Below are 24,880 nucleotides of genomic sequence, written 5' to 3'. Positions count from 1 at the left end.
GGTGTATTGGGTGGGTTTATTTTTTAGGTTAGGGACTTTGGGCCTGCAAAAGAGCTAAATGCCCTTTTAAGGGCAATGCCCATCCAAATGCCCTTTTCAGGGCAATGGGGAGCTTAGGTTTTTTTTAAATAGTATTTTATTTGGGGGGTTGGTTGTGTGGGTGGTGGGTTTTACTGTTGGGGGAGTTGTTTGTATTTTTTTTTACAGGTAAAAGAGCTGATTTCTTTGGGGCAATGCCCCGCAAAAGGCCCTTTTAAGGGCTATTGATATTTTAGTTTAGGCTAGGTTTTTTTTTTATTTTGGGGGGGCTTTTTTAATTTTGATAGGGTTATTAGATTAGGTGTAATTAGTTTAAAGATCTGTAATTTGTTTTTTATTTTCTGTAATTTATAGGGTTTGTTTGCGATTTAGCTAATTTAATTTAATTTATTTAATTGTATTTAATTTAGTTAATTTATTTAATTGTAGTGTAGTGTTAGGTGTTAGTGTAACATAGATTAGGTTTTATTTTACAGGTAAATTTGTATTTATTTTAGCTAGGTAGTTATTTAATAGTTAATAACTATTCACTAACTATTATACCTAGTTAAAATAAATACAAACTTGCCTGTGAAATAAAAATAAAACCTAAGATAGCTACAATGTACTTGTTAGTTATATTGTAGCTAGCTTAGGGTTTATTTTATAGGTAAGTATTTAGTTTTAAATAGGAATAATTTAGTTAATGATAGTAGGTTTTATTTAGATTTATTTTAATTATTTTAAGTTAGGGGGTGTTAGGGTTAGACTTAGGTTTAGGGGTTAATAAATTTAATATAGTGGTGGCGACGTTGGGGGCAGCAGATAAGGGGTTAATAAGTGTAGGTAGGTTGCAGCGACATTGGGGCAGCAGATTAGGGGTTAATAAATATAATGTAGGTGGCGGCGATGTTGGGGGCAGCAGATTAGGGGTTAATAAGTATAATGTAGGTGGTGGCAGTGTCCGAAAGCGGCAGATTAGGGGTTAAGTATAATGTAGGTGTCGGCGATGTCAGGGGCAGCAGATTAGGGGTTAATAAGTATAATGTAGGTGGTGGCAGTGTCCGAAAGCGGCAGATTAGGGGTTAAGTATAATGTAGGTGTCGGCGATGTCAGGGGCAGCAGATTAGGGGTTAATAAGTATAATGTAGGTGTCAGCGATGTCGGGGGCGGCAGATTAGGGGTTAATAAGTGTAAGATTAGGGGTGTTTAGAATCGGGTTCATGTTAGGGTGTTAGGTGTAAACATAACTTTTATTTCCCCTTAGGAATCAATGGGGCTGCGTTACTGAGATTTACGCTGCTTTTTTGCAGGTGTTAGACTTTTTCTCAGCCGGCTCTCCCCATTGATGTCTATGGGGAAATCGTGCACGAGCATGTTACACCAGCTCACCGCTAACGTAAGCAGCGCTGGTATTGGAGTGAGATATGGAGCTAAATTTTGCTCTACGCTCACTTCTTGCCTTTTAACACCGGGTTTGTAAAAACCTGTAATACCAGCGCTGTAGGTAAGTGAGCGGTGAGAAAAAACTGCTCGTTAGCACCGTACAGCTCATAACGCATTATTTAAAAGTTCATGTACTTCTTATAAGCTTGTAGAAGTGGAAGCCTCTGCAAGATGCTTGTCTGGTATGTAACAATAAGTAATAAACAATAACTATTCTGTCTAGACTGTCCATTCAATGGTTGCAAAACAGTAGCAGCTCTATTGATTTCAAAGGAGCTGACTATGCCTCTAGCTGCTCTGATGAGGGGCAGATACAAACATTTTGGAATATTGACAATATTTCCGCTACACATTGTAAGAAGCTTTTCAGCAAACTATTCTTTTCACAAATACATTTAATTTAATTTAAAGATATTTATCAAGCTGGATGAAATAGAATAAGGTACAACATTGGATAATTAAAGGAACATTTACTTACAATTTCCAGTCAGTTTGTGTCCCCCTTTAACGTTCTTAATTGGGGCAGTGCTAAAGATATGGTCACAGAATTGATTTGTTTGTTGTACGAATTGAGGATCTAGTTTATTGTCTTCCAGTGTTTCCAGTTCATGAAAATTATTACTACTTATTGGACGCACAAAGACAAAACATTTGCGACTGGGAAAGTATCTTCGTATGCATTGACGAGGCAAATTATATTCCATAACTGACTTCTTTACACCTGGAGAATGAAAGATAAAAAATAATACATGATTTTTTCAGTTTCAAATCAAGTATATACAGGTACATATCCCAAAAACTGGAATTTCAAAATCCAAACATTCTGAAAACCAAACTTTTTTTTCATTCTTATGTTTTTATTGGAAAGTTGATATCCAGTACAAAAGATAACACAAAAGGATTGTTAAAGGGCCATAATACCCAAATGTTTAAACACTTGAAAGTGATGCAGCATAGCTGTAAAAATCTGACTAGAAAATATCTCCTGAACATCTCTATGTAAAAAAGAAAGATATTTTACCTCAAAAATTCCTCAGTAGCCACCTCCCATTGTAAAGGATTTCTAAGCAGCATTTTAGTGTGTCTGTCCTGGGACAGCTGAAAGGATGAGCTTCGTGAACTCTAATATTATTTCACCAATCAGGTAAAGGAAGCTTACTATGAAATCTCATGAGAGTTAAGTCAAATCTCATGAGATCACAGTAAGAGTTCATGACCTCAGCACTGCTGATGCTGATTGGCTGCTGTTCATTTCTTCATTTTTTTTAATTTTTACCTGCAGCTGGGAGCAGCTGAAGTATAACTTTTTACACAGAACTCTGCTGAGCTGAGGAGATTGTGAGGTAAAATATCTTCCTTTTTTACATATAGATGCTCAGGTGATATTTTCCTGTCAGCTTTTTACAGTTATACTGCATCAGTTTCAAGTGATTTAGCATATGAGTATTATGTCCCTTTAAATAATATGAAACCCAAAATGTACTTCTATTATTATTTTTTCTTCGTTCTCTTAGTATTTTTTGTTTAACGCAGGGATGTATGCTTAGGAACTGGCCCATTTCTGGAGCACTATATTGCAGCAGTTTTGCAAGAATCTTATTCATTCACAAGAGCCCTAGATGGCAGCACTATTTCCTGCCATATAGAGCTCCAGATGCCTATCTAGGTTTCTTTTCAACATAGAATATCATCAACCTTTTTTTTAAATGATATGCTCTGCCTGAATGGTATTCTCTGGCCTGCCTACCTAGACTTGTCTTTAGTTGTTATATAAGCTCTATGTAGAATCCTTATTTGGGATTCTCGTAATGTAGCAGAAAGAGTAGCCCTCTTCACCTTTTCCATGCCATCTCTCACCTCGCCCCAAGTGACAACCATGTTAAAAATCTCCCTCTAAAAAATTGATACCTGTATATTTTTAGTTGCTTACTCAGTAATGATCGATAGTCTCTGAAACGGAAAATCTGCCACGAATAAATAGAGGTTGGGATGCGAAAGGTAGAACTTTACCAAAAATATTCATCATTCTGGATTAATTTCATAATGGCACAGATGTAAAAAAGCATAGAAATGTTGTCTAGGTATTTTAAACTCTTTGTAAAGAGGAAAACGTTTTGATTGAATGCGAGACCTGATCCAAGACAACATTAATATTAAGTGTTCCATTCTCTCCCCATAACCAAAAAGGTAGTGCGTCATTTCCTGCCAGAAAGTCAGTATTACCCTTAATGGGGATATATTGTGAAGATTTATAAGATTTTTTAATTATTTGCTAATCACCAAGCTTTCAAAGGATCTCTATAAAGGATATTATCTCCAAATTGTTTTATACCTACCAATTTTACCATATGAGGCCTGATAAGCAAGAGGCACATTCCCCAACACAGCTTGCTCTATGTGATGAGTGCCTATTTACCAATCTAATACAAGCCTCAACAACGCCTAGTTATAAAACCGGAAATCTGATTAGGCTAATCCCCTCTCTGCATAAGACAGACCCAACTTATTTGCCGCTATACACAATTTTCTACTTTTTTATATATAAAAAATCTAGAAGCATATGATAATAATAAAATATATGTTTTAGTTATTAATGGAGGAAGCATAAGTAATGGACAGTGCAGTCGTGGTAAGATATTAAAGGGACAGTATACTTGATTTCTTTATTGTTTAAAAAAATAACACCTTTATCACCCATTCACCAGATTTCCACAAACAACATTGTTATTTTTATATACTTTATAACCTCTAATCCTCTAAATCTCTGCCTGTTTGTAAGCCCCTGCAGGCTGCCTCTTATCTCAATGCATTTTATTAGCTTTTCACAACCAGGCAGTGCTTGTTCGTGTGTGCCATATAGATAGAAGTGTGCTCACTACTGTAGAGTTATGCAGTAGATAGCATTAATTGGCTAAAATACATGTTTGTAAAAAGCACTGAGATAAGAGGGCAGTCTGCAGAGGCTTAGATACAAGGTAATCACAGACATAAAAAGTATATTAATATAACAGTGTTTGTTATGCAAAACTGGGGAATAGGTAATAAAAGCATTATCTATCTTTCTCATACAATAAAATATTTCAAGTAGACTGTCTCTTTAATTTTTAAAAAGACTTACGGCTAGATTATGAGTTGTACGTTAGGCTTAAAAAGCAGCGTTGGCCGGTCCTAACGCTGCTTTTTAACGCCCGCTGGTATTGCAAGTCTTGCAGGTACAGGTGTACCGTCTAACCCTAACCCCCCTAACTTAAATATAATTTAAATAAATCTAAATAAAAGTCCTATCATTAACTAAATAATTTCTATTTAAAACTAAATACTTACCTATAAAATAAACCCTAAGCTAGCTACAATATAACTAATAGTTACATTGTAGCTAGCTTAGGGTTTATTTAAATTTTACAGGCAAGTTTGTATTTATTTTAACTAGGTACAATAGTTATTAACTATTTAATAACTACCTAGTTAAAATAAATACAAAGTTAACTGTAAAATAAAACCTAACCTAAGTTACAATTACACCTAACACTAGACTATAACTAAAATAATTCCCTAAATTAAATTAAATTAAATACAATTATATAAAATTATCTAAAGTACAAAAAACCCTTACTAAATTACAGAAAATAATAAACAAATTACAACACCTTTATCACCCATTCACCAGATTTCCACAAACAACATTGTTATTTTTATATACTTTATAACCTCTAATCCTCTAAATCTCTGCCTGTTTGTAAGCCCCTGCAGGCTGCCTCTTATCTCAATGCATTTTATTAGCTTTTCACAACCAGGCAGTGCTTGTTCGTGTGTGCCATATAGATAGAAGTGTGCTCACTACTGTAGAGTTATGCAGTAGATAGCATTAATTGGCTAAAATACATGTTTGTAAAAAGCACTGAGATAAGAGGGCAGTCTGCAGAGGCTTAGATACAAGGTAATCACAGACATAAAAAGTATATTAATATAACAGTGTTTGTTATGCAAAACTGGGGAATAGGTAATAAAAGCATTATCTATCTTTCTCATACAATAAAATATTTCAAGTAGACTGTCTCTTTAATTTTTAAAAAGACTTACGGCTAGATTATGAGTTGTACGTTAGGCTTAAAAAGCAGCGTTGGCCGGTCCTAACGCTGCTTTTTAACGCCCGCTGGTATTGCAAGTCTTGCAGGTACAGGTGTACCGTCTAACCCTAACCCCCCTAACTTAAATATAATTTAAATAAATCTAAATAAAAGTCCTATCATTAACTAAATAATTTCTATTTAAAACTAAATACTTACCTATAAAATAAACCCTAAGCTAGCTACAATATAACTAATAGTTACATTGTAGCTAGCTTAGGGTTTATTTAAATTTTACAGGCAAGTTTGTATTTATTTTAACTAGGTACAATAGTTATTAACTATTTAATAACTACCTAGTTAAAATAAATACAAAGTTAACTGTAAAATAAAACCTAACCTAAGTTACAATTACACCTAACACTAGACTATAACTAAAATAATTCCCTAAATTAAATTAAATTAAATACAATTATATAAAATTATCTAAAGTACAAAAAACCCTTACTAAATTACAGAAAATAATAAACAAATTACAACACCTTTATCACCCATTCACCAGATTTCCACAAACAACATTGTTATTTTTATATACTTTATAACCTCTAATCCTCTAAATCTCTGCCTGTTTGTAAGCCCCTGCAGGCTGCCTCTTATCTCAATGCATTTTATTAGCTTTTCACAACCAGGCAGTGCTTGTTCGTGTGTGCCATATAGATAGAAGTGTGCTCACTACTGTAGAGTTATGCAGTAGATAGCATTAATTGGCTAAAATACATGTTTGTAAAAAGCACTGAGATAAGAGGGCAGTCTGCAGAGGCTTAGATACAAGGTAATCACAGACATAAAAAGTATATTAATATAACAGTGTTTGTTATGCAAAACTGGGGAATAGGTAATAAAAGCATTATCTATCTTTCTCATACAATAAAATATTTCAAGTAGACTGTCTCTTTAATTTTTAAAAAGACTTACGGCTAGATTATGAGTTGTACGTTAGGCTTAAAAAGCAGCGTTGGCCGGTCCTAACGCTGCTTTTTAACGCCCGCTGGTATTGCAAGTCTTGCAGGTACAGGTGTACCGTCTAACCCTAACCCCCCTAACTTAAATATAATTTAAATAAATCTAAATAAAAGTCCTATCATTAACTAAATAATTTCTATTTAAAACTAAATACTTACCTATAAAATAAACCCTAAGCTAGCTACAATATAACTAATAGTTACATTGTAGCTAGCTTAGGGTTTATTTAAATTTTACAGGCAAGTTTGTATTTATTTTAACTAGGTACAATAGTTATTAACTATTTAATAACTACCTAGTTAAAATAAATACAAAGTTAACTGTAAAATAAAACCTAACCTAAGTTACAATTACACCTAACACTAGACTATAACTAAAATAATTCCCTAAATTAAATTAAATTAAATACAATTATATAAAATTATCTAAAGTACAAAAAACCCTTACTAAATTACAGAAAATAATAAACAAATTACAAGATTTTTAAACTAATTACACTTTATCTAATCCCCCTAACAAAATAAAAAAGCCCCACCCAAAATAAAAAAAGCCCTACACTAAATTAAAAATAGCCCTTAAAAGGGCCTTTTGCGGGGCATTGCCCCAAAGTAATCAGCTCTCTTACCTGTAAAAAAAATTACAAATACCCCCCCAACATTAAAACCCACCACTCACACAAACAACCCTACTCTGAAACCCCCCAATACCCCCTTAAAAAAAATAACACTAACCCCTTGAAGATCACCTTACCGGGAGAAGTCTTCACCCAACCGGGCTGAAGTCCTCAATGAAGCCGGGAGAAGTCTCCATCCAAGCCGGGTGAAGTGGTCCTCCAGACTGGCAGAAGTCTTCATCCAGGCGGTATCTTCTATCTTCATCCATCCGGTGCGGAGCGGGTCCATCTTCAAGACATCCGACGCGGAGCATCCTCTTCAATCGATGGCTAACACAGAATGAAGGTACCTTTAAGTGACGTCATCCAAAATGGAGTCCCTTCAATTCCAATTGGCTGATAGAATTCTATCAGCCAATCGGAATTAAGGTAGAAAAAATCCTATTGGCTGATTGAGCTGGATTCTAACACTAACCCCCAAAGATTCACTTACCGGGAGAAGTCTTCATCCAAGCGGCAAGATGTCCTCAACGAAGCCGGCAGAAGTAGTCCTCCAGACGGGCAGAAGTGGTCCTCCTGGTGGGCAGAAGTCTTCATCCAGATGGCATCATCTATCTTCATCCTTCCGGCGCGGAGCGGGTCCATCTTCAAGACATCCGACGCGGAGCATCCTCTTCTTCCGACGGACTAATGACGAATGAAGGTACCTTTAAATGACGTCATCCAAGATGGTGTCCCTTAGATTCCGATTGGCTGATAGAATTCTATCAACCAATCAGAATTAAGGTAGAAAAAATTCTATTGGCTGATTGGATCAGCCTTTAGGATTGAACTTCAATCCTATTGGCTGATTGGATCAGCCAATAGGATTGAGCTTGCATTCTATTGGCTGTTCCAATCAGCCAATGGAATGCAAGCTCAATCCTATTGGCTGATTGGATCAGCCAATAGGATTTAAGTTCAATCCTATTGGCTGATCCAATCAGCCAATAGGATTTTTTTGTACCTTAATTCTGATTGGCTGATAGAATTCTATCAGCCAATCGGAATCTAAGGGACGCCATCTTGGATGACGTCATTTAAAGGTACCTTCATTCGTCGTTAGTCTGTCAGAAGAAGAGAATGCTCCACGTCGGATGTCTTTAGTATGTACCTGCTCCACACCGGAAGGATGAAAATAGAAGATGCCGTCTGGATGAAGACTTCTGCCCATCTGGAGGGCCACTTCTGCTGTCTGGAGGACCACTTCTGCCCGCTTCATTGAGGACATCTTGCCACTTGGATGAATATTCAGGGGTTAGTGTTAGGATTTTTTAAGGGTGTATTGGGTGGGTTTATTTTTTAGGTTAGGGCTTTGGGCAGCAATAGAGCTAAATGTCCTTTTAAGGGCAATGCCCATTCAAATGCCCTTTTTAGGGCAATGGGAGCTTAGGTTTTTTTAGTTAGGCTTTTATTTGGGGGGTTGGTTGTGTGGGTGGTGGGTTTTACTGTTGGGGGGGTTGTTTGTATTTTCTTTTACAGGTAAAAGAGCTGATTTCTTTGGGGCAATGCCCCACAAAAGGCCCTTTTAAGGGCTATTGATGGTTTAGTTTAGGCTAGGGTTTTTTTTTATTTATTTTTTTATAGGGCTATTAGATTAGGTGTAATTAGTTTAAATATCTTGTAATTTGTTTTTTATTTTCTGTAATTTAGTGGGGTGTTTTTTTTGTGATTTAGTTAATTTATTTAATTGTATTTAATGTATGGAATTTATTTAATTGTAGTGTAGTTTTAGGTGTTAGTGTAACTTAGGTCTTATTTTACAGGTAAATTTGTATTTATTTTAGCTATGTAGTTAGTAAATAGTTAATAACTATTTAGTAACTATTCTACCTAGTTAAAATAAATACAAACTTGTCTGTAAAATGAAAATAAACCCTAAGCTAGCTACAATGTAACTATTAGTTATATTGTAGCTAGTTTAGGGTTTATTTTATAGGTATAGTATTTATAGTATTTAGTTTTAAATAGGAATAATTTAGGTAATGATAGAAGGTTTTATTTAGATTTATTTAAATTATATTAAGTTAGGGGGTGTTAGGGTTCGGGTTAGACTTAGGTTTAGGGGTTAATAAATTTAGAATAGTGGCTACAACGTTGGGGCAGCAGATTAGGGGTTAATAAATGTAGGTAGGTTGCGGCGACATTGGGTGCGGCAGATTAGGGGTTAATAAATATAATGTAGGTGTTGGCGATGTTGGGGGCAGCAGATTAGGGGTTAATAAATATAATGTAGGTGGCGGCGATGTCCGGAGCGGCAGATTGGGGTTAATAAGTATAATGTAGGTGGCGACGATGTCAGGGGCAGCAGATTAGGGGTTAATAAGTGTAAGATTAGGAGTGTTTAGACTCGGGGTTCATGTTAGGGTGTTAGATGGAAACATAACTTTAGTTTCCCCATAGGAATCAATGGGGCTGCGTTACTGAGTTTTACGCTGCTTTTTTGCAGGTGTTAGACTTTTTCTCAGCCTGCTCTCCTCATTGATGTCTATGGGGAAATCGTGCACGAGCACGTATAACCAGCTCACCGCTGACTTAAGCAGCGCTGGTATTGGAGTGTAGTGTGGAGCTCAATTTTGCTCTACGCTCACTTTTTGTCTTTTAACGCCGGGTTTGTAAAAACAATACCTGGCTTTATTTCATCGCCACTCTTGTACGGTGTGTTCAAGCTGCTGTTCCTGCTGTCCGGAGATTAAGCCACTGAGAGGAGTTCACATGTTCGCATCACCGATTCCGGTGTAAGTATAAGTGTTATCCTTATATTGGTGCCTCTTTTGCCGTTTCATTGGTCTCTCGTCTCGTTCCAGCCTGACGGAAATATCCTCAACCTGGGCTCAACTAGGACCGCTTCTTCGGATGACCATTTGGATTCAAGAGATCTCTTATTTCATCCCCTGTTGTTTTTAATAATTGCTTTATTCAGCAACTGTTGCCATTTGTATACTGCACATGTAACTGCGTCTGATCATCGCATTTGCCACTTTGTATTTCGTTTTTAAACTTGTTCACATTTTATTTTATTTTGTTATTAAATATATGCAGAATCTTGCACATAAATTTTTTGTTTACTCACATTTATTGGCTATTTTGTGTTTGCACAGAATTTAATATATATTTACACGTGTTTGTACACAATTTATAAAACTCATTTTTATTATTTTTTCACCACACTATTTTAAGCTTTATAGCGCCTGTGTTATTCAAATTTTATGGTTTCATCTAGAATCCATACTATTCCTTTTTTCACTTCAAAAACCCATAATACCAGCGCTGCAGGTAAGTGAGCGGTGAGAAAAAACTGCATGTTAGCACCGCACAGCTCATAACGCAAAACTTGTAATCGGGCCGTATGTTTCCCTGTCAGCAAGTCATAAGCTTCTCTGCTTGTGTCTTTGTTTTTTAATGTTCTAAAATGCAAATAACAGTCTATACTTATTAAAGGGACAGTCAACACCAGAATTTTTGTTGTTTAAAAAGATAGATAATCCCTTTATTACCCATTCCCCAGTTTTGCATAACCAACACGGTTATAATAATACATGTTTTACCTCTGTAATTACCTTACATCTAAGCCTCTGCAGACTGCCCCCTTATTTCAGTTCTTTTGACAGACCTGCATTTTAGCCAGTCAGTGCTCACTCCTCGGTAAATTCACATGCGTGAGCTCAATGTTATCTATATGAAACACATGAACTAACGCCCTCTAGTGATGAAAAACCATTCAGATTAGAGGCGACCTTCAAGGTCTAAGAAATTAGCATATGAACCTCCTAGTTTTAGCTTTCATCTAAGAATACCAAATGAACAAAGCAAAATTGGTAATACAAGTAAATTGGAAAGTTGTTTAAAATTACATGCCCTATTTAAATCATGAAAGTTTTTTTTGGACTTGACTGTCCCTTTAAAACAAAAAATATTACCTTTATGATTACAGTATTGTATATGAGGGTACTATATATACAAACGTATTACAAACAATATAAAAATACATTTAGCTTGCATGTATAAGCTGTATTGTGAAATGGAAATACTCCCTAAATGACATAAGATGTTGTTTACACTTGGTTCCATCCCAACTCCAAACTGTCCCATTTTACAAATGCAAATATTCCAAAATCCAAATTATTTATTAAATCTAAATGTTTTCCAGAACCAAGCCGTGTGGATAACGGGTTTTGTACTTGTGTAAGCTAACTATATAGAGATAAAAACAGAATTTATACTTACCAATACATTTCTTTTGGGATGATGAGAGTTCATAGGTGTCCATAACACGTGGGGGATATATTTCCTGCTTCTAGGAGGAGGTCAAGAACCCTATCAAGAGTTTTAATCCCTCAAACCTCCTCTCCCCACTCAGTTAACATATAGCAGAGCAGAGGAGAGATACAGAAAAGGCAGGAAAGACAGAAAGCAGGGTTAAGGAGTGCAAATAAGAGCTTTGGAATAAGCATAAATATCAAATTGGTAAAATTTAGAAAATGTATGAAGAGAAGACCAAGTTTCTGCCTTGCAAATCTGTTCCAAGGAGGCATAATTTTTGAATGCCTAAGATGTAGACACAGATCTTGTAGAATGAGCAGTTACTCTTATATGGAGGAGGTTTGTTTTCGCAAACCAAGTAATAATTATGAATAGTCTGCTTTAGTCATAATGCCAAGACCACCACTGTAGCCTTTTGACACTTTCTGGGACCTGAAAAGTGGACAAACAAGCTAGAAGTTTGTCTACAATCTTTAGTAGCCTGAAGATATTATTTTAAGGCTCTTACAACATCCACATTGTGTAGTAGGTGTTCTTTTAAGTTAGAAGGATTTGGGCACGGAGAAGGAACAATTACCCGATTAAACTTTTATGAAGACACTACCTTTGTAAGAAAATATTTAATCTGGAGGACCGCTTAATCAGTATAAAAACACGGAAGGGGTGATCAGAAGAAAGAGCTGATAATTCAGACACTCTGCTAGCAGAAGAAATAGCTAGAAGAAAGATAACCTTCCATGACAATAACTTTAGGTCCAGAGTATGCATAGGTTCAAAGGGGGGGACCTTGCTGAACAGAAATAACCAGATTAAAATTCCAAGGGGGAGAAATGTGCCTAATAGCAGGGTGAATTCTCACCAAGGCTTGTATAAAAGTTTGAACATCAGGCAACTTAGCCAGCTTCTTGTGGAACAAAACAGATAATGCCAAAATCTGACCCTTTAAAGAACTAGCCGATAAACCCTTATCTATTGAATCTTGAAGGAACTGAAGAATTCTGGGGATTCTATAAGATTTCCAAGAGAAACCTTTAGAAAAACAGAGGAAATTAAGCTTTCCAAATCTTATGATAAATTCTCTGTGTGATGGGCTTTCTGGCTTGCAGTAGATATAACAGAATCAGATAAACCTCTGTTTTTGAGAAATATGCGTTCAAATGCAACACTGTCAAATTCAGAGATTTGAAATCTAGATGATACAAGGGGCCTTGAGACAGCAGATCTTTCCTAAGGGATAGAGCCCACGGAGGAGGAGATGACATCAGAATTAGATCTGGTCTCTGGCCATTGCCTTTTGCCTGAGACACTGGAGGATTTTTGCATTAGAACTGCTTATTTTACTACCTGCTCTGGCTGGCACTCTGGCTCCATCTGGCTGCCAGCTGCAGTTAGTTACTCAATCAACAGCCTATATAAGCAGCTCCCAGCTTCCTGTGTGTGCCTGTGTATAGGATCTCTTCCTGGGTATGCTTATCCTGAGGGATTTCCTTGGCTGAACTTGTTGCTGACTTTGCTTGTTTTTGACCTCTCCTTTGGATGACGATTCTGTCTGCCTATGCCTAGAAGTGTTTTGACCTTTTGCTTCGACTTTGTTCTTTGCCTACCAATTCTGTACTGTCTTTTGCTCACTTGTTGCTTACCTCTGCCCTGGATATCGATTCTGTTTCTGTTTGCTCCCACCACTATTTTGGTCATGTCCTGGGTTTTATCCTCTGTGCTGAGACAGTGTTTTTATAGTCACTTCCCAACCTTAGAGTCTCTTCCTGGACAGACAATATACTCTGTGACAACTGGAAGTTTGTAGTTCAATTTGGATGCCATTAGATCTTTTTCTGCAAAACCCCATCTGTGGACTAATTGATCAAATACGTCCAGATGAAGAGACCATTCTCCTGTATGGATGGATAGACTGATGACTTAGATTATCTGCTTCCAAATGATTTACTCCATGAATGTCAATGGCAGATAGGGTGCAGTGGTTTTCCTCTGCCCAAGACAGAATGTGAGATACCTCTCACATAGCTAAGGGATTTCAAGTCCCTCCCTGATGATTGATGTACACCACTGATGTTGTCTGACTGGAACCAAATTAATTTTTCTTGAGAATGGCCCAAGACTGAAGGGCCCCAATTATTGCACAAAGTTCTAGGATGTTGATAGGTAACCTCACCTCTTGAGGGGGCCATAATTCCTGCAACCCCCAGGTATCCCTAACAGCACACCAACACATTAGACTTTTGTCCGCAGTGACCCCGGTCCAGGTGGGCTGAAGAAATGAAGCTCCAAGGCTCAGATAGGGACTTTCCATTCATTATGAGAGAGATAATTTGATGGATGAACTGAGATTTATATGTTGTTTTAGAATGAAACAATCAGCATGGACAATTGGAGAGGACGGAGACAAAAGCAAGCAAAAGGTACTGTGTCTGATGCTGCTACCATAAGACCCACTACTTCCATACATTGTGCTACAGATAGAGAATGAGCTATCTGTAGAGAATGACAGGCAGTCTGAAGTTTGGTTCTGCATGTATCTGTGAGAAAAAAAATGTGTTTTAACCGAGTCTATATAACTCCAAGAAAAACCACCCTTGTAGCTGGTGATAAAGAACTATTGAGAGCATATATTTCCCATCCATATTCCTGAAGAAAAGATACTATTCTGTGGGTATGAGCAGTAGCCAGAGAAAGAGAATGAGCTTGGACCAAAATAGCATCCAAATAAGGAGCAATGGAGATTCCCTGTGCTCTGATCACTGCTAAGAGAGCCCCCTAATACCTTTTGTGAAGATGAGTGGGGATGTGGCCAAACTGAAGGGGAGTGTCAGATCTGCCTGTTATATAGGTATGTGTTATAAACAGAAAAAATATGGAGAGATGAATCAGTAAGCTGCTGAACATATATATTATCAAGGTATTATGAAATAAGAAGAAGTGGAAGTAGAGTAACAGTTATTATTTTAACATTATAACAACGTTGCTTATTAAGTATATTGTATAACTGTATATTGATATTACAGCTTGGTGCCAGAGTTGGTAGAAACAAATGATAAGTTTGCCTTGCAATTATAGCCATCTGGTTAGCTGTTTAGCAGAAGCTGATATAAGCAGTATAAAGGTACTGTAACATACAATAAAGATATATGTATTAATAATCTAGTACGTTGTATAAATGAGGAGGAGACTTGACAGAATGAGTAGAATAAAGCCTGGTTGTTTATGTACAGCAAAGGAGTTAGTTACCGGTACCAGACTATTGGAGATGCGTGTTTCAAAAACTGCACACTGTGAGTTGCGGTCACGGCCGTGTCCGTAGCTGATGATGTCAGTGGCTCTGTTCTGTCTCTGTGCCTAGAGACTGATAGTAGAGGAGCAAATGCAGCCTATAGCGAAACAATAAAACTGGTAAGGAAATGGGTAGTGATAGGAGGCGGTCACTAAAGGTTGTAAATCCTTAGATGAGCAAAGGTATAAGATGGTAGAAATCCTAATATGATGACTACAGAGATAGCATCTTTAGTAGATAAATCCTTAGAGGAATATTCAGGAACATAGAACGGTGATACCAGTTCCCATAGAATGGATGAGAATTACCAAGTAATGATTGTGGATTGAGGAGGGGTTATATAGAGAGGTGAATATTGAAAGACACACCTACTACAGGTATGTGCACATGACACAGAGGGGCACAAATTGGTAATGTTTGTTGAGAAACGCAAATCTTAGAAACTACAATTGATCCTTGTTTATTGGAATTTGTAGATAAGCATCCTTGAAATATGAAGTTATTATAAATTGTCCTTCCTGAACTAGAGGCAAATGGTACAGACCGTTTCCATTTTGAAAGAAGGTATGCAAACAAATTTGTTCAGAGGTTTTAGGTCCAGAATAGGATGGCAAGTGCCCTCCTTCTTTGAGACAATGAAGAGGTTGGAATAGAAACCCTGTTCCTATTCATAGCTTTGAACAGATTGGATCACTTCCATGTTCTCTAAGTGGTCTATTTATGAAGCAACGGATGCTGCCTCTGACCCACTCCGCTTCAGTTCCGGCTGAAGTAGAAGTTAAGAAGTAGCAGTCATAAGACTGATTGACACCCCTTGGTAGCGGCCGATTGGCCGCGAATCTGCAGGGGGTGGTATTGCACCAGCAGTTCACAAGAACTGCTGGTGCAATGATAAATGCCGACAGCATATGCTGTCTGCATTTATCGAAAAGCGGCGGACATGATCTGCTATATCAGATCATGTCCATCCGTCCTAACATTAATAAACTGACCCCTACGGCTTGAACACATAGAACAAAGGCAGCCACAATTAAAGGGTCGTTTGGATTGTGATACAGATGAAACCCTTCCCAGGAAGCTCTGGTGAGAAGCCTATGTGATAAACCTGGGATACAAAATTTAGAACACAGGTATCCCGAACTGATTGTTACCAGGACTTCTGAAACCAAATCAATCTGCCCCTACCAGAAGATTTTCTTGACAGGGGGCCATCCCTCCATGCAGATTTCTGATTGGAATTGGGTTTTTTGGTCTGTCTGTTGTTAGACCAAGAAGGCTAGGAGGATTCACACTTTTGGTTCGAGGGGGACTTTTTCATTTCTAGGGGAGCAAAAGGAACAAAAACTATTTGTTTGCTTGTACTTTCCCTTAGACTTCTTGTCCTGAGGAAGATTTTGATAATAGAATCCAGAACGCATCTTCCCTTCAAAACGGTCTATTCATTAGAGACCATATCAGCTGACTAAGATTAAACCCATAAAGCTCTTTTTAATAAAACAGCAATGAAACTATTATTTACATCAATTTTATTGATGTAAAAAACCACTTTACAAATCAAATCCTTAGCCATCTTAAGAACTTTAATGCAGTTGTGAATATTCTCAGAAGTTTGTTCAGAAACCATCTGAGAAAGAGAACACAAAAGAAGGACGCCACAGCGGCCACACCGGTGATTATTACTGCAAGTCTAAGCTGATGAGCTGATTGGGAAAATAACTTCTTAAGCTCCATTGAATCCCTAAATGAAGAACAATCCTTCATAGGAATAGTAGCTCATCTAGCTAAAGTGGAAACAGCTTTATCAACTTTAGGGACTACTTTCCAGGCTGATAAATTATTTTCTGAAAATGGATAGATTTTTTTGAACCTGTTAGAAGGTGCATAAGGAATGCCTGATTTCTTCAATTATTTGGCTATATATTGTGTAACCAAGCCGGGTGCCTCAAAGGCCGTAGGCACCTTGGGCAGAGTTTTAAAGACCTGATTCAATTTATTAACAGGTTGGAATCCACTGGATTAGGTTCTGACAGTTCTAAAGTATTCAAAACTCCCTGGAGCAGGGAGTGGATATGGTCCACTTAAAATCTAAACATGGAATCAGACTCTGGCTCAGTTGCTGGTTTAGGGTCCTTAGAAGAGATATCACCCTCAGAACCCTCAGACAAAAACTCAGCCAAGTCAGAGCTTTGTAAGCTAGGTGGTAAATGAGCCTGGGGTATAGGACCCTGCTTAGTACAGGAGGTGTGAGGTAAATCTCCTGATTCTTGCTTATGCTTACTTGGTTTGGGGATGGCCGTTAAAATCTCCGTAATAATTTTTTAAAGATTTTTTTTAAACTCTGGAGAAAAGTTGGTGAAATCCCTTTGAACCACATAAATAGGCATGGTCACTAAATGTTTATTTCCATACTGACAGAATTGTGGGTTGTGAATTGGAGATGTGGAACACAATTAGCACACAACTGGTTAATTTGGTCTACTGGAACAGTTTTGCATAAAAAAACAGGGATAATGGACTGCAGTATGTAACTGCGCTGCAGTATGTTCCCTAGGGGTCTCTTCCAATAGGTCAATCATGTTAGATGGGGGTAAAGACATGACTCCAAAATGATAAACATCCGCAGCGGCCGAAGTCATCATCCAAGGGGCGCTGAAGAGGTCTTCCATCCGATAGAAGTCTTCATCCATGCGGTCTCTTCAATCTTCATCCATCCGGAGCGGAGCGGAGCCTTCTTCAAACGAGCCGACGCGGAGCCATCCTCTTTCAACGACGCCTACCCGACGAATGGATATTCCTTTAAGTAACGTCATCCAAGATGGCATCCCTTGAATTCTGATTGGCTGATAGGATTCTATCAGCCAATCGGAATTAAGGTAGGAAAAATCTGATTGGCTGATCCAATCAGCCAATCAGATTGAGCTCGCATTCTATTGGCTGATCGGAACAGCCAATAGAATGCAAACTCAATCTGATTGGCTGATTGGATCAGCCAATCGGATTGAACTTGAATCTGATTGGCTGATTGCATCAGCCAATCAGATTTTTCCTACCTTCAGCCAATCAGATTGAGTTTGCATTCTATTGGCTGTTCCGATCAGCCAATAGAATGCGAGCTCAATCTGATTGGCTGATTGGATCAGCCAATCAGATTTTTCCTACCTTAATTCCGATTGGCTGATAGAATCCTATCAGCCAATCGGAATTCGAGGGATGCCATCTTGGATGACGTCACTTAAAGGAATATCCATTTGTCGGGTAGGCATCGTTGGAAGAGGATGGCTCCGCGTCGGCTCGTTTGAAGAAGGCTCCGCTCCGCTCCGGATGGATGAAGATTGAAGAGGCCGCATGGATGAAGACTTCTATCGGATGGAAGACCTCTTCAGCGCCCCTTGGATGATGACTTCGGCCGCTGTCCTCTTCTGTTCCATCGGTGGTCGGCTGGATGAAGACGGCTAAAGGTAGGATGATCTTCAGGGGGGTAGTATTAGGTTTATTTAAGGGGGTTTGGGTGGATTAGAGTAGGGGTATGTGGGTGGTGGGTTTTAATGTTGGGGGGTTGTATTTTTTTGTCCATGCAAAAGAGCTGATTTCTTTGGGGCATGCCCCGCAAAAGGCCCTTTTAAGGGCTGGTAAGGTAATAGAGCTGTTAACTTTGTAATTTAGAATAGGGTAGGGCATTTTTTTATTTTGGGGGGCTTTGTTATTTTATTAGGGGGCTTAGATTAGGTGTAATTAGCTTAAAAATCTTGTAATATTTTTTTATTTTTTGTAACAGTTTTTTTTTATTTTTTGTACTTTAGTTAGTTTATTTAATTGTATTTAATTGTAGGTATTTGTAGTTAATTTAATTTATTTATTGATAGTGTAGTGTTAGGTTTAATTTTAACTTAGGTTAGGATTTATTTTACAGGTAAATTTGTATTTCTTTTAGCTAGGTAGTTATTAAATAGTTAATAACTATTTAATAACTATTCTACCTAGTTAAAATAAATACAAAGTTACCTGTAAAATAAATATAAATCCTAAAATAGCTACAATGTAATTATTAATTACATTGTAGCTATCTTAGGGTTTATTTTGCAGGTAAGTATTTATTTTTAAATAGGAATAATTTAGTTAATGATAGTGTAGTGTTAGGTGTAATTGTAACTTAGGTTAGTTTTTATTTTACAGGTAAATGTGTCTTTATTTTAACTAGGTAGCTATTAAATAGTTATTAACTATTTAATAGCTATTGTACCTAGTTAAAATAAATTTAAATTTGCCTGTAAAATAAAAATAAATCCTAAAATAGCTACAATATAATTATTAGTAATATTGTAGCTATTTTAGGGTTTATTTTATAGGTAAGTATTTAGTTTTAAATAGGATTAATTTAGTTAATAAGAGTAATTTTTATTTAGATTTATTAAAATAATATTCAAGTTAGGGGTGTTAGGGTTAGTGTTAGACTTAGGTTTAGGGGTTAATTAGTTTAATATAGATGGCGGCAGTATAGGGGGGGCAGGATATGGGTTAATAAATTTATTATAGGTGGCGACGGTGTAGGGGGGCAGATTAGAGGTTAATAAGTTTAATATAGGTGGCGGCGGGGTCCGGGAGCGGCAGTTTAGGGGTTAAACAATTTATTTAGTTGCGGCGGGGTACGGGATCGGCAGGATAGGGGTTAATACATTTATTATAGGTGGTGGCGGTATAGGGGGGGCAGGATAGGGGTTAATAGGTATTATGTAGGTGGCGGCGGGGTCTGGGAGCGGCAGTTTAGGGGTTAATATAATTATTATAGTTGCGGTGGGGTCCGGGAGCGGCGGTTTAGGGGTTAACATATTTATTATAGTTGCTGCGGGGTCTGGGAGTGGCGGTTTAGGGGTTACCATGTTTAATATAGGTGGCGGCGGTGTAGGGGGGCCGATTAGGGGTGTTTAGACTCGGGGTACATGTTAGGGTGTTAGGTGTAGACAGCTCCCATAGGAATCAATGGGATGTCGGGCAGCAGCGAACATGAGCTTTCGTTATGGTCAGACTCCCATTGATTCCTATGGGATCCGCCGCCTCCAGGGCGGCAGATTGAAAACCAGGTACGCTGGGCCAGAAAAGTGCCGAGCGTACCTGGCAGTCATTTGATAACTTCCAAAAGTAGTCAGATTGTGCTGAACTTGCGTTCGGAACATCTGGAGTGACGTAAGAATCGATCTGTGTGGGCGGATCGAAGCTTACGTTACTAGATTCTACTTTTGCTGGGCAGCAGGGCTTGATAACTTAGGCGAATCAGCCTTGCCACAAATACACTGAGGAATTTCAGCATATTTGAGGTTGACAGCTTGATAACTAGAGGCCATAGACTGTGATGTGCTGTAACCAGACAGTAATTGACCCACATTATACCGGTCAGTATAAAAACCCCAAATTCAAGGAGAGTCTAGACTTTTGAAGCTATGACCCTGTGACTACCAGAGTCTGATCTTTCTTTAAGCAACTAGCCTAACAAATAGAGGGTTTGAACATAATCAATTTAGAAAGAGGAGTAAATAACTCTATTGACCTTCAACCCCCTACAATACTGAAATAGATGGAAAGGGGCCCCATTGCCTGTAATGTAGCTGCAGAATGAAACGCCTGTTTTGCCATATGTACTTTTTATTTGTATGAAGAAAGCTTGGAATTGCAATTTAAACACTTTTTCTCTCATTTGCAGAAGGTGAATAGATATGTAATCTGTACATCTGCTAGTAAGTGACTTGCTATGGTCCATTATCACTATATTCTGGTCTAAGCAAGTTTTTGTTGTTTTGCAAATGGGGTGTGGTACATGACACTGCTTTTTATCCCCTGTTGAAGCTTAAAATTTCCCCTTTACTGCCCCATTCCTACAAAATAGAAAGATCTTGTTCTTAATATTTGGTGTTGGGGACCTTCATAATATTTAATATGAAAAAATATATATATTTCACTTAACAAAATATAAAAAAATTTGAACCCTTTCAATTGTTGGATAAGTTTTAAATAAACATAACCACACTAAATACAATTATGCACAGCAGAGAAGGGGTTAAGCTTATTTTCGTATCTATGAACCTTGTGATTGAACAAATGTATAAATATTTATTTTTGCACTCACTACTGTCTGTCTCTTTTCATATATATATACACACATATACACATATACACATACATATACACATATACAGGGAGTGCAGAATTATTAGGCAAGTTGTATTTTTGAGGATTAATTTTATTATTGAACAACAACCATGTTCTCAATGAACCCAAAAAACTCATTAATATCAAAGCTGAATAGTTTTGGAAGTAGTTTTTAGTTTGTTTTTAGTTATAGCTATTTTAGGGGGATATCTGTGTGTGCAGGTGACTATTACTGTGCATAATTATTAGGCAACTTAACAAAAAACAAATATATACCCATTTCAATTATTTATTTTTACCAGTAAAACCAATATAACATCTCAACATTCACAAATATACATTTCTGACATTCAAAAACAAAATAAAAACAAATCAGTGACCAATATAGCCACCTTTCTTTGCAAGGACACTCAAAAGCCTGCCATCCATGGATTCTGTCAGTGTTTTGATCTGTTCACCATCAACATTGCGTGCAGCAGCAACCATAGCCTCCCAGACACTGTTCAGAGAGGTGTACTGTTTTCCCTCCTTGTAAATCTCACATTTGATGATGGACCACAAGTTCTCAATGGGGTTCAGATCAGGTGAACAAGGAGGCCATGTCATTAGATTTTCTTCTTTTATACCCTTTCTTGCCAGCAACGCTGTGGAGTACTTGGACGCGTGTGATGGAGCATTGTCCTGCATGAAAATCATGTTTTTCTTGAAGGATGCAGACTTCTTCCTGTACCACTGCTTGAAGAAGGTGTCTTCCAGAAACTGGCAGTAGGACTGGGAGTTGAGCTTGACTCCATCCTCAACCCGAAAAGGCCCCACAAGCTCATCTTTGATGATACCAGCCCAAACCAGTACTCCACCTCCACCTTGCTGGCGTCTGAGTCGGACTGGAGCTCTCTGCCCTTTACCAATCCAGACAGGGCCCATCCATCTGGCCCATCAAGACTCACTCTCATTTCATCAGTCCATAAAACCTTAGAAAAATCAGTCTTGAGATATTTCTTGGCCCAGTCTTGACGTTTCAGCTTGTGTGTCTTGTTCAGTGGTGGTCGTCTTTCAGCCTTTCTTACCTTGGCCATGTCTCTGAGTATTGCACACCTTGTGCTTTTGGGCACTCCAGTGATGTTGCAGCTCTGAAATATGGCCAAACTGGTGGCAAGTGGCATCTTGGCAGCTGCACGCTTGACTTTTCTCAGTTCATGGGCAGTTATTTTGCGCCTTGGTTTTTCCACACGCTTCTTGCGACCCTGTTGACTATTTTGAATGAAACGCTTGATTGTTCGATGATCACGCTTCAGAAGCTTTGCAATTTTCAGAGTGCTGCATCCCTCTGCAAGATATCTCACTATTTTTGACTTTTCTGAGCCTGTCAAGTCCTTCTTTTGACCCATTTTGCCAAAGGAAAGGAAGTTGCCTAATAATTATGCACACCTGATATAGGGTGTTGATGTCATTAGACCACACCCCTTCTCATTACAGAGATGCACATCACCTAATATGCTTAATTGGTAGTAGGCTTTCGAGCCTATACAGCTTGGAGTAAGACAACATGCATAAAGAGGATGATGTGGTCAAAATACTCATTTGCCTAATAATTCTGCACTCCCTGTACACATACATATACACATATACATATACACAGACACACACACACTTACAAATACACATACCCATACACACAGATACACATACACACAGATACACATACACACAGATACACACACATACACAGACACACACACACAGATACACATACACACACATACACAGACACACACACATACAAACATACACATATACACATACACACACACAGACACAAAAACACACACACAGACACACACACACAGACACACACACATACACAGACACATAAACACACACACAGACACACACACAGACACACACACAGACACATACACACAGACACATACACACAGACACATACACAGACACATACACAGACACATACACATACATACACACAGACACATACACATACACATACACACACACACACACACCCAGACACATACACACACACACACAAACATATACACACACACACAAACATATACACACACACAGACACATACACACACACACAGACACACACATACACACAAACACACACACACACAGACACACACATACACACAGACACACACACACACATACACACAGACACACACACACAGACACACACATTACATTTCAATGTTTATTTACTATATTATTTATCTATTGCCGTATTGACCAATACTATTTGACGAATCGCGCATGCGCACATAATTTTATAAAGAATGTCCATTATTTTTTATATATATTTATTTTACAATATTTAAATTTATCTATATATAAAATAATTATTTATATTTTGTTATTATATATATATCTATCTCTAAACAATATATCCTACTATCATGGTGTATGTGTATAAATAATGTATTATAAATTATAATCAAATATCAATATTTTTATTTTTATAATATTTTTAATTATCATTACATTTTTTATATTTTAAAAATTAAATTTTGTTTAATATTTTTAATTTATATACTTTACTCAAAAAAAATAATACATAGTATAATTGACTGCTGAATTTTATTTGCAAATAAATCTTTCTTTGTTTTTCTTCTCAAATCTGCATTGCTATCTTTTCAAGTATAGGTTATATGAAGAATGAATGAAATCAGATAATATTATTAAATTTAAATGTTAAAGGAACAGTCAACACAGTAGATTTGCATAATCAACAAATGCAAGATAACAAGACAATGTCGATTGCTCCTACTGCTCACAATGGGCAACTTTAGCTGTGTCCCGCAGCCCCACCGACAGTTTAGATATTCATTCAACAGGAAAAGCTCAATCAAGGGGAAAGAGCATGACAGCAGAAGTAAATGGACATATTTGTTTGGAAATGAAAGTGGAGATGGGAGAGGGACAAATTCGGACAACATTTTGCATTACATCCCAAGAAAGGACTTTGGATCTCCAGAAATATTGCCTAAGGACAGTGTGGATCAGAGATTCCTCAGTATCTTCCGTAAAGTAAGGAAAAAAACCATTGTTAGGAACATGGGACAAATGATTCACTACTCTAAGGTCAAATTCCGGTTTCAACACAGCCAGGATGTTAGTGACTGCTACTTGGAGATGTTCCAGTCCCACCTGTATTTCCAGTCTCGTGGCCCTACTGGATTAACCTATCAGGGATTGGTGCCCTTGAAGGATCTAAGCATTTATAAACTTGAACATTCCAAAACGCCATCTAATCAAGTGGAGGAACATGCCTTCTGGATCACAGGGCACTTGCTAAATCCGCTTATTGTTTATTGTCCAAGCCAACAAGAATTGCAGAAGTGGCTTTACCATCTGGAAAAACAAATTCAGTTGAATGGTGGTAACTTGGATATGCTATCCACATCTGAGGGGAACAAAGAAACAAATTGGGATAAATATGAGCTCAGGAGGTCTGTGCAAAGTCAACCCGTTGCAGACTGGGAGGGAAAACAAAGGGAATCTTTGGGATCCATCAATTATATATCCAAAGTCAAAGTGCAGCACCTGCCTTTCTAGGAACTGCATGAGAGATTATTGGTCCTCTACTCATCCAGTCTGGTAATACTTTCTGAGGAGAGGAAACAGCTTTTCTTTAAGGGGGAGCTTCCACTAAAAGCTGTTCGAGTAATTTCAGAAGAGTTGGAGAAACAGAAAAAATCATTCCTAATTGAAGGAAGATACATCAACACAATCCGTGTGATTTGCATCACTCAACAGGATTACGAGGAATGGATAGATCATCTGAAACTAGCCCAGCTACAAAACTGAGAATCCTCTCTCTCTGGATCCAGCAGTTTTGGTGGATCTCCTTATACACAACATGAGCAGCAGACTGTCAGCTGCAGGAGCTCTTTTACTTCCGATGGTCGCACAAAATCTTGGGCTTCAGCCAACAAGCTACCCAGCTCTAACCGCCAATCA

General features: G+C 37.7%; 2 protein-coding genes across 3 annotated transcripts in view; one reads left to right on the top strand and one right to left on the bottom strand.

The window, feature by feature from the left end:
• Nucleotides 1-24,880, bottom strand: part of LOC128638958 (guanylate-binding protein 1) — a 124,211-nt gene that overhangs the window by 19,223 nt on the left and 80,108 nt on the right. For both annotated transcript variants that reach the window (XM_053691099.1, XM_053691100.1), the window contains exon 6: nucleotides 1,943-2,185. In XM_053691099.1, coding sequence (XP_053547074.1) covers nucleotides 1,943-2,185 — 243 coding nt within the window. The remainder of the gene's footprint in view (nucleotides 1-1,942; nucleotides 2,186-24,880) is intronic.
• Nucleotides 23,696-24,727, top strand: LOC128638959 (probable pleckstrin homology domain-containing family N member 1). Its single transcript, XM_053691102.1, is given in 1 exon segment — nucleotides 23,696-24,727. A coding segment is annotated over 1 exon segment (1,032 nt).

This window comes from Bombina bombina, chromosome 8 (genome assembly GCF_027579735.1).
Source record: "Bombina bombina isolate aBomBom1 chromosome 8, aBomBom1.pri, whole genome shotgun sequence".
NCBI classification, from domain to species: Eukaryota; Metazoa; Chordata; class Amphibia; order Anura; family Bombinatoridae; genus Bombina; species Bombina bombina.
The sequence above is the reverse complement of the archived record's forward strand: the minus strand, read 5'-3'. Positions and strand labels throughout refer to the sequence as shown.